Raw genomic sequence first — 13,170 nt, 5'->3', positions numbered from 1 at the left:
ACACGACAGTAAATCCAAATTTAGTATTAGAATCAATAAAGACAAAAGCACAACACTACACGATAATTCAGGGCAGTGGAGAATCAAGTTTTCCATGATGACCATTTGAACAACTATATTTCCTAGAATAAAACTTTATGCACCAAAAGGTATCATCAACGTAAATGGCAGAAGATCCAGTATCACACGGAAATAGCTATCCATTACCTACCACAATTCTTAACATAAAAAGGATTATTAAAGGCTGCATCAAATGCAAATCACGGTAATCACACCAACACTCTTCATCATTCTACACACTTACATATGCCTTCAATCCAAATGTATCAATCAACAGAAAAATAAAGAACATAAAAATAAGGTCTAACTTCAAACAAAATATAAAATAAATTCAGTTTCCCCTACACTACACATACATACTTTTCAAATTTCATTCATCAAACAACCAAAAATAAAACAAGAGAAGAAAGCAAGATTGACTTCCCCTACCTCTCTAGATGATTCCTCTTCTCTATCACAGCCACTGAAGAACAAAACTCCAACTTGCACTCTTCCTCTCTTTTTTTTTCTTCTCCCGTCCTAACCCCTTTTTTTAAAAAAAAAAACTTCTAGGGTTTAGTTTTTATCTAATCCCACCTTAAGATTTTCTAACCCATTTTATTTTTTCCTTATCATTTAATTCCAAAAGATTTAACTCCAAAAGATATAAAAAAAAAAACAGAAAGGAAAAAAATAAAAAATAAAATAACACAAACTGTTGCAGTGTTTTGAAATCCAATATTCCGCATGCCTTGGAAACACATTCCATTTACGCTGCCTGGGCCCACACCTTTAAAGGAGAGAAAAATATGGATTCTAAAACAAACACAAACGAAACTTTTAGCCAGCCAGGTTCAAACCCTGCACCTGCTAAGGTCTGCATGCCACTTTCACAACCAGGCTACAAGCCATCACATAATATCATATGCATTATAAAAATTAAATCACTTATACTCCATTAAACATAATTCCTTAAATTACTTAAATAATTATTATAAATACCACAATAACTAAAATCCCTCACATAATAATTATTTCCTATTTCATAATTTAATAACCTAATTAAATTAAATAAATTAATAATATTAAGCAAGCCATTAACATTTTTTTTCCGGATCTTACAATGTCTCAAGTACCGTTTGGATTGGCGATAGCCTTATGTATGCTATGATTTGTACAAGAGTAGACATTGCATAAGTAGTAAGAGTGGTTAGTAGGTTCATGAAAAATTCAAGTGGAGAGCATTTGAGTATTGTTAATACGATTCTTAGATACATCAAAGGAACCTAGATGTTGCATAAGCAAGATGATGACAAATAAAAAAGCATGTTGTGAAAATTTGATTAAATTCATCAAAGTTTTCAAGAGGGAGAATGTGAGAAAGAAAAGTCTCACATCGGTGGGAACTTACCTTGAGACTTACTTTTCATGTTATAAAAGGAGTCAATGTTTCCTTAGGATCACATCCGAAAAAGTCTCTTCCTTTTCTTTCATTTTACTTTAGTGCTTGAGAAAAAATTAAGAGAGAATGATAATTTATCCTTTAAAGTTCTCAATGTATTTATTTTTTTTTATTTTCAAGAGAGATAATCATTGTTTTCTCCGGTAAAAAGAAAGACATGTAGTTTTCTTTCTTTTAATAAAATTAATTATTTGTCTATTATCGATTTTGTTCCTTTTATTTTATTTGTGAGTATTTGTATTATTCCTTTGATACTCAGTATAATTCATGTCAACTATAGTTAAAATAGTAGTTCATTGTTAAAAAGGTAGTTCAAGACAACAAAATTATGGAGATAAAATGATATAATTCAATATTTATTGTCATTATTTACTTCTAACGAAAAATGTTATTTCAAGTGACATTAAAAATAAAAAGAATACTTGTTAAAAAACTAATTATAATATTTACGAGAAGACTTGTCTTTATATATCAACCAAACAACAATAATTATGAGACTAACTATTTCTTTAAAATTAGAAAATTGGAATAAGAAAAAAAAAAGATGAGGGGTATTGATTTAGGAAAAAGAAGGCAATAAATAGCATCTATCAATCACTTGTTGAGTGGAGATAGTAAAAGTGAAAGCAAAGAGAGAGTTTGATGAGGAAATTCGCAAACAAGAACACGTGCACTTAAACGAGTATTTAAACGTTTTTATTTATTAAAATCAGTAGTGGAAAACAGATAGGTTTCCCGGTCAAAGTTTACGTTCTAACTATTATTAGCCATCAAACATTTTTTTCTAAAGCTTAAAGCTTTAAAGTTATGTATATAATTAAAGTCAGTGCTGTTTTAAATATCAATGTCTAACCGTAAATTGTATGCACTTCAAATTCACACTAATTGAGAAACAGTTCGAGGTTACGAGGAAACAGACTTACTCACAGTGGGTTGGGTTCCTTGATCTAGTGATAAAAATAGTAGTATTTATATAATTACTTGATGATCAAGTACTCAATTATTTGTTAAAATATAAAAAAATAATTAAAATTTTATTATTCATATTATTATAAAAAGGTTATTGGGTTTACCAATAAATTTGAAGAACCAAAATAATATACTCAAAATTTATATTTTTAATTATTTTTACTAATACAATAAAAGTTAATACATAATTTAGTATAAATGTAATTAGAAAACAAATCACACATATATAAAGTATTGTTATTTCAAATTTTTGAACTCATCAATAATTAAATTAGAACTAAAATTTTCAGCTATTTTTTTCCAACTTAAATATGAAAATCTTTCCAAAGAATTAATAAAAAATTTCTCACCTTTAATTTGTTGAACATTAAGAAAAGACTCATTTAATTGAGCGATATGATCATTATTATTACATTTTAGAATATGCAAAGAAATTGAATTTGTCTTCTTTTCATCTACACAAATAGTTTCCCTTTTATCACTTTCAAAAATGAATCTATTATTTTATTTTTCATCAATATTTATCTCAATCTAATCAAAATTGAGAGTTCCTAAAAAGGTTTAAAAAATAAGTTATCACAATTTAATAAAAAACTGAAAGTTCCTAACAAAAAATCTATGATAATCAAGTCACAATTATAAGTTGGTTATGAAAAAACACATAGTACAATCATTGTTAAAAGTTATGCTAACTATCAAACAAATATTTCAGGATCAAGTGAGACAGGAGAATTATCTTTTCTTTTTCTTCAATAATAGAAGAGAACAAATGAAACGAAAGAAAAAAATAATAAATTTTTGTCCAACTATTTTTTTCTTTTAAAAAGTAAAAAGAAAACATGTGAAAGTGAGAGAAAACTCAAAAAGACAATAAAAAATATATTTTAATAAATATTTTTATTTTTTATTATATTTGATTTTATGTTTTATTATTCATTATTATTAAATCTTATACTTTATAAAAAAATAAAAAAACACATAATTTAATAACTATCAATTTTAAATATAAATTACATATAATATAAAAATTTTGAAAAAAAAAATTGAAAATTTCTAAATTACATATAATATAAAAATAAATAAATAAATAAAAAATTGGGCCATGATCATCCCTGCCCTTTAGAAGCTCGGCCGTTGATCGGGTTATCAAATGACCTTAGACAATGAGCACTTGCAACTTCAGTTATTATTGGAGTGCAACTTGACTTCAAAGTAGGCATATTCGGAAGTGAATATGGAAGACATTACAGAGATGTTTATATTCATAGAGATTTATGTTATCTAGAGATTTGAAGATTTAAACCATATACGTTAACTTTTTAGGATTCAATTGGAAGAATGTGAGATTAAGTTGATTGGAGCTTAACAAGAGATAAATTACTGTATTTATTTGGAAAAGAAGGAAAAACGTTTAATCATACACTAGGAATTTGATATGTCATACTAATTGGATTTAAGGTGTTTAATTATTTCATTGGTAGGAATTTTTATTGTTAAGATGCAATTGATTTTTCTATTTTAAATTAGAACAATCTCAAACACTAATCATATATAGGGAGGGTACTATACCAATCTTAGACACATTGATCAAGGTCCTAGGTGTAGTATTGATGTCTTAGGTGGTAGTATTTAAGTTCCTTAATGTTCGGAGTTTTTGTTTTTAGGAGTTTTCTATTAGGAGTTTTCATTATTAGGAGTTTTTATTATTAGAAGTTTTGATTATTTGTAGTCAGGGATGTCAATAAAATCTGTACCTGCTGTATATATTGGTGATAAAACTCGTAATAGATAAAAAATGGATACTCGCAAGTAACAGGTTCGGGTATTTTTTATACCCATATGTTAACAGGACGGATACGGGTATCATAGTATCCGTACCCACTATACTCTAATTTAAATTAAAAAAATAAAAAAATGATTAAAATTTTAACATATTGATTTTGAATGAGTTATTTTTTTATCAAAAAAAATTCTTTTCTTTGTAAACTGTCATTCAATATTATTTAAATGGGTTATTTGAACTTTGTTTGAGATTTATGAATATTATGTATTGTATTTTATTTGAATTTACAATTAAAATATGTTGTTAAATATTTATTTTTATTTTTGTAAATATTCGCGTGTACCCGTAGATATCCATTAACATTATCAAATTATGTAGATACCCGCATAATGGATACTCAATAAATATCAGTACAGGTACGAGATAAATATTTATCCATTAGGTAGAATATGGAAAAAATATTATCCGTAGTCTATTTGCCCTGTTGACATATTCCTATTTGTAAGTAATCTTTATTGTTCGTAGTCTTCATTATTTGGAGGGTTCATAATTAGAAGTTTTTATTACATAATATTATTCGTTCAATAATTTATAATCTATCATCTTTTATTTGATATTATATATATTATTGGTAGGTTTTGTTTGGGTGCTGACAATAAAAATCTCTATATTAGTTGTATATAATATAATTATCAATGGAAAAAATCGTTAATAATTCAATTATTACCAGAAATTATCATTGAGGGCCAAACATCCATCGATAATATATGAACTTAACGATGAAACATAAGTCGTCTGTAATTATAAAGGAATTTCATAAGTTTTGTTGATAAAATTTTATTGATAATCAAATCATCGAAGATACTATATTGTCGGAATCCATAAAAACAAGACTTGTCGACAAATTTCATCAATTACTGACAGATTATGATTGTAAATTTTTTTTTTAGTCAATAACAACTCGTTGACGACAAGTGAAGTAAAAAATCCATTTAAAAATTAAATCGAACCCATTAACACGAGTTTTAAGCGCGTTATAAGTTGGATTCCAAATTGAAATTACCCATTTTCTAAATATGATAAAGTTACTTTCAACACTTTAAAATCTTGATAAAGTAACGATTATGAAAATTAAAAAGCCCTAAAATTTTTTCCAGAAAACTCTAAATTTTCAATTAAAAGCTACTCACTCACTGACCCTAATAAACTAACGCTTTAGAAACATAGTTAAAAATTCGTAAATGATTCCCACGCTTAACACACAAGTACTTAAACATTTATTTTAGCAAAATCTTTAGTGGAAACCAGATAGAGAAGGGATCAATGCGTCAACGCGGTTTGTCAGTCAAAGTTGTGTCGCATATATATATATATATATATATATATATATATATATATATATATATAAAGTGGCAGCGATGGTGTTTGTGAATTGTATGCATTTGAAATCCAAATTGAAATTGAGTGAGAAACAGATCAGACATGATGTGGAGAGAGACAACATTGTTGGTGGTACTGCTGCTTCTAATCCACAGAAGTCATGCTCGTTGTCTTCCTTCTTCCTGCGGCAACATCACCCACGTCTCTTATCCATTTCGATTACAAGCCGACCCAGAGAAGTGTGGTAACAAAAGGTATGAGCTTGTTTGTGAGAACAATGTTACGGTGTTGTATCTGCACTCTGCAAAATACCATGTTCAGGCAATCAACTACAACAACTACACAGTGAGAGTGGTTGACCCTGCAATTCAACACCACAATTGCTCCTCCCTTCCTCTGCGTTCTCTCTCTCGCTCCAATTTCTCTGATACTTACGATGACTACACGGATCCATACCAAGCCGGTCTAAGAGCATATGGTAATTGGAAAGCTCTGAGTTTGGAGCATATAGTGTTTGTGAACTGTAAGCATTCAGTGAGAGGGAATGGGAAGTATGTGGAAACAGAAAAGTGCGTGAAGTGGGACTCAAAGGGATATGCATATGCTGTTGGTGGTGATCTAAAAGCAGAGGACTTTGAAGTTGGCTGTGACGTAAAGCTTGTTGCTCCAACGTCTTTGTGGACTTTCAATAACCATTCCTACGCTTCCATGCACAGGGGTCTGGCCTATGGATTTGAGATTTCATGGCCTACGTTTCGTGAGTTATCCTATACCCAATGTCACACGTATATATTTATCTTTATTTTAAGTTCATGATTTATTGATGAAACTGTGTTTGTTCTATTTATTCAAACAATTTTTAGATTCATATTTTACCTGTACTGGTCTGAACTCGAGCCTCTTTAAAGAAAACCTTATTCATCACAGCTTTATGAAATTATGCAAAAGTATTCTTGGTAGAATAGTAGTCGGGATCAACAGTATTCGGAAATTTATATTTCTTTCAATTTTTTGTGATATATATAGGTATAGTGGATGTGCTGACACTGCAAGCATCAGGTAAGAATATTTTATCATCTTAATTTACCTATGCTTTAACTATTATAATAATAATAATAATAAAAATAATATTATTATGTGAAGTAGTAATAATAATAATAATATTATGTGCAAAGAGAGTAATAAATGATGCCATTACTTAATACTTTAGAGTATTTTATATTTAATTGATTTTTTATAATATTTTTTATGAAATAATAGTGTAGGTATACTATAAGAAAATACTTCATTGACCAAAAGTTATTAGTCACTATAGTGACCAATTTAAATACTAATTTACAAAATAAAAAATTATTGATTACTAAAATAGTTACTATTATGAATAAAAAAATCTAATTGGTCACTAAATTGGTCTTTAAAAGGGTTAAATATGTTTTTGATCCTTCTACTTTTAGTGAAATTATAATTAATCTCTCTTGAAAACTTTGAACCAATTGAGTCTTCATCTTTAGATATGCGTGAATTTAGTCCTTTAAACCATTTTTTTAAAGTTTATTTAACTTTCAAACACGTTTCTCAACTAACATCGAAGTGAACATGTGTTAAACTATGTAAACAAACTAAAATACTATAATGAAATGTGTTTGAAACGTCAAATAAACTTAATAAAATTTGGTTAAAATGACCAAATTCATGCATTTACAAAATTAAAAGACTAAATTGGTTCAAGGTTTCCAAAAGAGACTACTTTCAATTATCATGAAGAACCAAAAACATATTTAACCCTCTTTAAAATTAACTATCATGGTTTTGACTATCAAAGAAAATTGGTTATTAAAAATTAGCTACCTAAGTTTTGACTACCAAAATGACTTAGTTTCTAAATTGGCCTCTAATTAATTAATGACCAATTATAATTTTTTTATTTATAAGTGATTATTTTAGTAACCAATAATTTTTTAATTTTTAAATTAGTTTCTAAATTGGTTATTAGTAACTAACAACTTTTCGTCACTAAAATTGGTTGCCAATAAAAACTTTTTTTTAGTGGTAAATGGGTGATAGTTCAAGAGTTTATCATCTCTTTCTTCACATTTGTCACGATGTTTATTTGAAAAATACATTTGTTACTATGTTTATTTGAAAAATGACGATAGAAATTGTTTTTTCTTCATCAAGTATATTTATCTTAATAGCATTGTCGTTCTTTGTTTTAGTGTACGATGACTTAATTTCCGGTGAACAAAACAAGATCTTCTTCTTGAAGGTGGAGTTAGATATATTAAAATGATAAAATTTAAATTTATTTTTCTTCTATAATTAGATTTATTCTCTTTGATTTGCTTTAACACACTATCAGTATGTTAGCATGAGAGGATTATTAAAATAAGATGATTTGCAAAGATGAATTGTTAAAAGAAATTGTGTTCTTTCTATAGAATTTGGAAGAATTTCCAAAGAAGGATTTGTGAATATCTGTCTAAATTTCATCTCTTTGTATAAAAATAGATAATTGGAATAAGAATAGACAGTAATTTTAAGTTTATAACCTTATCAAATATATATATATATATATATATATATATATATATATATATATAATAATGAAAATATATACAATTTTGTATAATAATTAGAACATTGTTAAAAATATAATGATTAATATATTAATATATAATAATTAATAATATATATAAAATAATTATTATTATTAGTAATTATGTATATAATAAATAACAATAATTAAAAAATATATAAATATGTATAATAATTAAAATATTATTAAATTTTAATATTTTTAACTAATGCAATAATTATTTTATTTTATTTTTACCATCAAGGATATTTTGGTAATCTTAAAATCCTATTAATTAAAATAATTTTTTTAATATCACATCACACAATTCATTCACTAATTTTTACAAAATTTAGTTTTAAATTCACTTAATTTATTCTCTAAATCTACTAAAAAAAATAAGTTTATCACACCCCTCAAATTTATCTTCTAAAAAGAACACAGTCTATGTAATGACCCTCACGATAACAAATTCCTTTCAATTAGTATCTTTAATAATGATGTGAATGATAAGATTAAACATCTATTTGTGACTTTTTTTTTCCGGTTATTGTTTGAGATTAGTCCAAACTAAGGAAGTTTTTCCTACGCAATTTCGAAATGAATTCATTAGGTAGAACAATATGTGATGCTTTAATATCTTAAACAATCTCTTTTAAACATTTCAATTTCTCTTTAATAAGTATGGCTCTCATCCATTGACTTCCAAGTTAACCCATGCATTTTTTTTATTGAAACAATAAAATTTTATCTTCTTACTAAGAATCCATTACTCTAAATGGGTTGTGACCCAATCATTTGTTACATTTGTTAACATCGTTAATTTGGTTAACAATAGAGTGAAACTTGAAACGTAATTGACATTTACAGGTTACAAAGGGATGATATTTATTTACTAAGGTGGAAGTTTGTTTTCCTTTCGTAAGTTAGATTTTAGGCTTAATTACTCGGATCATATCCATTTTGGTTCGACAATTTTAAAATGGTACCCGCTTTGAACTTTGTCTTAATTTAGTACCCAATTTTGATTATTGCATCAATGTAGTACCCTCCGTTAAGTCTTCACAAACGGCGTTAACTACCTTGCCACGTGTCAGTATCTGAATTTTTTAATTTTTTTAACTTTTTTAATTTTTTTTTTAATTTTTTTTAATTTTTTAATTTTTTTTTAATTTTTTTAAAAAAAAAAATTGCCACGTGTCAAATTCTTGATGTGACACGTGGCAAGGTATCGCCACGTGTCAAAGTACCTGACAAGTGTTTATCTTCATTTCAACCTAGTCCCCACATGTGTTTATTTGTTTCAATTTAGTACCCATATATATTTATTGGTTTCAATTTAGTACCCAATTTATTTATTTTAATTTTGTCTGAATATTTTTTTACAAAATAGAGAAATATTATGTCTCCCTTAAGACCAAATTTATTATTTATATAAATGTTATATAAATATTTGTTATTAAAAATGAGTTATAAAATTAAGGGCTTATTGAAATTTATATTAAAGTTAATGGTAAAAGTCATGAATAACATATTTATAAGTCATGAATAAAGTTAATGGTAAAAGTGACTTACAAATATGTAATTCATGACTTTTACCATTAACTTTAATATAAATTTCAATAAGCCCTTAATTTTATAACTCATTTTTAATAACAAATATTTATATAACATTTATATAAATAATAAATTTGGTCTTAAGGGAGACATAATATTTCTCTATTTTGTAAAAAAATATTCAGACAAAATTAAAATAAATAAATTGGGTACTAAATTGAAACCAATAAATATATATGGGTACTAAATTGAAACAAATAAACACATGTGGGGACTAGGTTGAAATGAAGATAAACACTTGTCAGGTACCTTGACACGTGGCGATACCTTGCCACGTGTCACATCAAGAATTTGACACGTGGCAAAAATTTTTTTTTTAAAATTTAAAAAAAAAATAAAAATTAAAAAAAAAATTTAAAAAAATTAAAAAAATTAAAAAATCCAGATGCTGACACGTGGCAAGGTAGTTAACGCCGTTTGTGAAGACTTAACGGAGGGTACTACATTGATGCAATAATCAAAATTGGGTACTAAATTGAGACAAAGTTCAAAGCGGGTACCATTTTGAAATTTTCGAACCAAAATGGGTATGATCCGAGTAATTAAGCCTAGATTTTAACCTCTTTCTTTAACCTTACCTCCTTCTCTTTCTCATATTCAGATCTCAAACCGTAAAAATGAAGGACTCTAACTCCATCACCAGTAGCACTAGTGGCAAAACTGAATCCATTGCCCAAAACATCATAAAACTCATAAGCAACCTTTGTTTCTTTGTCTTTGTCTTCTCCTTTCTAATCTTCATTATCATAGCTATAACCTACAACCACTAGACTGATGGCTCCAGTCCATCCCAACCCTGAACAACCTTTTCACCTAACAACAAAATGCCACCTTTTAAATCGACTCTTTGTCATCAATTAGTAATTTTATGTAGATTCTAATAATTTTGCAACTTTCCTTCTCAGACTGCTATTATTCTCTTTGATTGAACCATTACTTCCATAATTTATCTTCAATTGTCCTGAATTTCCTCGTTTGTGTGCCTTTTTCTCAGCTTTTTTGACCATCTTCTTCAATCCATGTCATAAGTTGCTTTGATCTAGTTTGTTTGAGTTTGTGTTCATATCGGTGTATTCAATGAAGTGATTTGTCGATAGTGGGTTTGGGATTTGAATCTAAGAAAGAAAGGAGAAAGAGAAGGAGGTAAGGTTAGAGAAAGAATGGAAATCTAACCTAAAAAAAAAGATCTAACCTCAACAAATAAATACCCACAACCATGTAATGTAACCTGCAATTGCGAACTACATGCAACGTTTTGTACTGCCATTAGCTAATCCAACGTTGTTAACAAATGGGGACCACATAGGATCTATTTAAAAAAAATAGGAACTCAATGAGGTAAAAAATAAATCTAGAAAAAAATTGAACCATCAACCTAAATATAAAGAATAAATTACTAATTAAGTCTAATATAATAGAAAAATTTAATAAATGAAAAAAATAATAAATTAGTTCTCAAAATTGACATGTTTGTTTTATTTTTGAATTTTGATACAATTAGTTAATTTGTTATATGCATATGAACTTGCTTTAGTGATTTTTCTTTTGCAATCTTGTAGTGGAAAGGAATGTGTATAATATGATATTATTAATATCAAATTTAAGATACAAATTTAAGTTGTTTCTTGACATACCAAATTGATTTTTTTTTAAAGTTAATATATTATTCCATTCTAAATTTACTATGTATTCTTTACCCATCTATCATGATGTTTATTTACTTAAATAAAGTGTTGTTACAGGAGTTTTCGCACTTGTTATCGTTTTCGCACTTGTTATCGTGGTGTGGGCTTGCAAAATTGTGTTTGGGGTGCTACTGATTGTTGCACTTGTCATATGTAAATGGAAGAAAAGATGTGCATCAATGTTTGAAAATATTGAAAATTACCTTGAACAAAATAGTTTGGCACCTATTAGATACTCGTACAAGGAAATCAAGAAAATGACTGGAAGTTTCAAAGAAAAGTTAGGTGAAGGAGGATTTGGCTATGTGTTTAAGGCAAAGTTGTGTAGTGGACCTTTTGTAGCAATTAAAATGTTAGGCAGATCCAAAGGAAATGGACAAGATTTTATCAATGAAGTTGCAACAATTGGAAGAATACATCATCAAAATGTGGTACAATTAATTGGGTTTTGTGTTAGTGGCTCAAAGCGCGCTCTTGTGTATGAATTCATGTCAAATGGATCTCTTGATAAACTTATAGTTTCAAAAGAAGAAAGTGCACAATTAAGCTATGAAAAGATATACAATATATCAGTTGGAGTGGCTCGTGGGGTTGCTTATCTTCATCATGGGTGTGAGATGAAAATTTTACACTTTGATATCAAACCCCATAACATCTTATTAGATGAAAACTTTATTCCAAAGATTTCCGACTTTGGATTGGCAAAGTTATATCCAATAGAAAATAGCATTGTCACAATGACTACAGCAAGAGGAACCATTGGATATATGGCTCCAGAATTGTTTTACAAAAATATTGGAGGAATATCCCATAAGGCAGATGTTTATAGCTTTGGAATGCTTTTGATGGAAATGGCAAGCAAGAGGAAGAACCTAAATCCACATGTAGAGCGATCAAGTCAATTGTACTTTCCATTTTGGATCTATGATCATATTAGAGAAGAAGAAAATATAGATATACAAGATTTGACTGAAGAGGAAAAGAAAATAGCAAAGAAGATGATTATAGTTGCACTTTGGTGTATACAATTGAAACCAAATGATCGTCCCTCAATGAATTGTGTAGTAAAAATGCTAGAAGGAAATATTGAAGACTTGGAAATTCCACCAGAACCTACTTTATATCCTGATGAAACGAGTACATATGATCAAACAATAAATTCAGCATCCACGACACATTCTTTTATCTAATTCATGTAAAGTACAAGTATGCAACTAATCCTTTATTGAAGCATTCTATTTGGGAAATGCACAATAAAGTTGATAAGTTTGACAAATGCTTAGTATTTATAATTATTAACCTATATTATTTGGCTTTATTCATGTGACTTGTGTTCATTTTATAGAAAGATGTTGGAGTTATGTCGTATATTTTTCTTTTTCTTTGAGATTATTGTTCAATTTGATTCTTATTTTCGTTTTGCATTTAATTAGATTCTCATTTTCGTCAAATTTTGGTTAATTTGGTCCTTTTTACTATCGGTGTTTAAATTGTTAATGTTTTTTAACAGTACATGCCACGTGTCAACTCTTATTTTTTTAATTTTTTTAAATATTTTTTTTAATTTATTTTTTAGTCTTTTTAATTTCAAAAAAATTGTCCACGTATCAAGTAACAATTGTGCCATGTGTCAATGCCAGTGTCACATGTTAGTTTGTGG

The 13,170-nt window shown here is 27.7% G+C and overlaps 1 protein-coding gene across 2 annotated transcripts; it reads left to right on the top strand.

Annotated features, from left to right (window-relative positions):
• Nucleotides 1-5,670: 5,670 nt before the first annotated feature.
• On the top strand, nt 5,671-12,837 carry LOC114194722 (rust resistance kinase Lr10-like). 2 transcript variants are annotated; one of them, XM_028085096.2, is made up of 3 exons: nt 5,671-6,390; nt 6,660-6,692; nt 11,568-12,833. In XM_028085096.2, the coding sequence occupies exons 1-3, from the start codon at nt 5,736-5,738 to the stop codon at nt 12,698-12,700; spliced, it is 1,821 nt and encodes a 606-aa protein (XP_027940897.2). In that variant the 5' UTR covers nt 5,671-5,735; the 3' UTR covers nt 12,701-12,833. The 2 variants fall into 2 exon arrangements, with proteins under 2 accessions (XP_027940897.2, XP_085521802.1); XM_085665676.1 differs by having other exon boundaries at nt 5,718-6,418; nt 11,557-12,837.
• Nucleotides 12,838-13,170: the final 333 nt, after the last annotated feature.

Source organism: Vigna unguiculata, chromosome 8 (assembly GCF_037176805.1).
Source record: "Vigna unguiculata cultivar grain cowpea cultivar isolate G323 ecotype 2 chromosome 8, ASM3717680v1, whole genome shotgun sequence".
NCBI lineage: Eukaryota > Viridiplantae > Streptophyta > Magnoliopsida > Fabales > Fabaceae > Vigna > Vigna unguiculata.
The sequence above is the reverse complement of the archived record's forward strand: the minus strand, read 5'-3'. Positions and strand labels throughout refer to the sequence as shown.